General features: G+C 37.5%; 1 protein-coding gene across 1 annotated transcript; it reads left to right on the top strand.

Moving 5' to 3' along the window:
• Positions 1-559: 559 nt before the first annotated feature.
• LOC111445230 (leucine-rich repeat extensin-like protein 3) lies at positions 560-1,213 on the top strand. The gene has a single exon (XM_023083493.1). The coding sequence runs from the start codon at positions 659-661 to the stop codon at positions 1,100-1,102; it is 444 nt and encodes a 147-aa protein (XP_022939261.1). The 5' UTR covers positions 560-658; the 3' UTR covers positions 1,103-1,213.
• The last annotated feature ends 346 nt before the right edge of the window (positions 1,214-1,559 follow it).

Here is a 1,559-nt window from a genome sequence, read left to right as displayed (position 1 = left end):
TAAGCGTTTTAGGATATATATAGTTTCAATTTACTAAATATAGCGATTTAAACTGACATAAATAATCTAACAAATATATCTCTATTAAATCTTTATCAAATATCTATCACATTGTATCCCATCTTTACAAAAAAAAAAAAAAAAAAAATCTTCCAAACAGATCTGTAATCTAGGCATCAAACTCATGTCCCAGCATAGGTCTAAAATTTTAAAAAGTAGAGTTTAGAAACACTAAACAAGTGGAAAATTTGTAATAGAAGTTTGTTGGAAACTAAGAATTATGAATTGGGAGACTTTGTCAAATGGAATATTTAGGTAACACTGATGATCAATTGATACCCCCAACAACTTTTAAGTTTATATATTTTTAGTTTATTGAAGATTTTTTTTTGTAGGAATTGTAAAAAAAATAATATATTTTTTTAAAAAATACCTTCTTTTTTTTTCTTTCAGTTTTAAAACATGTCCACAAATATTTACTACATTATTTCCAAAAATGATTATTAAGACAAAATAATAAAAAAAAGAACCTTTTTTCCCACATTCATTCATTCATCCCCTCGACAAAAGCTCCTTTTCCCATTGACACTTCACTTCACTCATTTTTTTCTTCCAACTTTTCTCTCTCTTAACTTCCCCTTTCTCTCTCCTACCACAAATGGCTTCCCACCCAAACACTGCCATCGCCGCCGCTCTCCTGTCCTTGATCCTCGCCGTCCTCCTCCTGCCGACAAGGACCGAAGACACCTGCCCATATCCCTGCTACCCTCCGCCCACCGGCCCCGCCACCTCTACTCCCACCACTCCATCTCCGCCGTCGCCAACAGGTTATGGCTCCTATTCTCCTCCGGCCTTCTACCCTCCGCCGGCTGCTACCTACCCATATAACACCCCGCCCTCCAACGGCAACAGCTTCGATGGCGTCACTCCACCGCCTCCGGACCCGATTCTGCCGTACTTCCCTTATTACTTCAAGAAGCCTCCTCATAAACCGGACGATGAATCCAGTGGCTCCGCCGTCGCAGGACGCAAATCGGAGGTCGGAATGATCGCCGGAACTTTGTTATTTATTACTCTCTCTCTTTCCTTCAATTTGATGTAATGAATTAATTAGAAAATTTCATTTTCTCGACAATCCTTACGATTTCATCCGATTATGATCTCTGTCAGATTAAAACATATTTAATAAAATATTTATGTCTAAGTTTAAGCATTTTGTAACTACAAAATTGATGATCTTTATTAAAGTTTAAACAATATCATAGTCTTTGGTGGGTTCCACTTCTAGTAAAAGCTTCACCAAGAGCAATTATTTTCTCAACTTATTGCCAATTTCCCATTTTGAGAAAAAATGTGTAAGCTTGGGGGATCCAAAGGAGGCCCTATCTCTATCCCAACCCTATTTTTCCTTTTCTGTACCTTCTAGTCGGGATAGAGTTGAATATGTAGTACTATCTACACACGGCTCACACACACATGGACCCATGAAGTGAACTTCTATACATACTTGTGTGTCTGACTAAAAGCCACAAAGAAAAAGAAGTGTGTATAATATCATG

This window comes from Cucurbita moschata, unplaced genomic scaffold (genome assembly GCF_002738365.1).
Source record: "Cucurbita moschata cultivar Rifu unplaced genomic scaffold, Cmos_1.0 Cmo_Scf00007, whole genome shotgun sequence".
In the NCBI taxonomy this organism is placed as follows: Eukaryota; Viridiplantae; Streptophyta; class Magnoliopsida; order Cucurbitales; family Cucurbitaceae; genus Cucurbita; species Cucurbita moschata.
This window is presented reverse-complemented; position numbering and strand designations above follow the sequence as displayed.

What these genes read in the sequence shown, in the direction of transcription:
- LOC111445230 (XM_023083493.1), top strand. Translation starts at nt 659, where the DNA reads ATGGCTTCCCACCCAAACACTGCCATCGCCGCCGCTCTCCTGTCCTTG.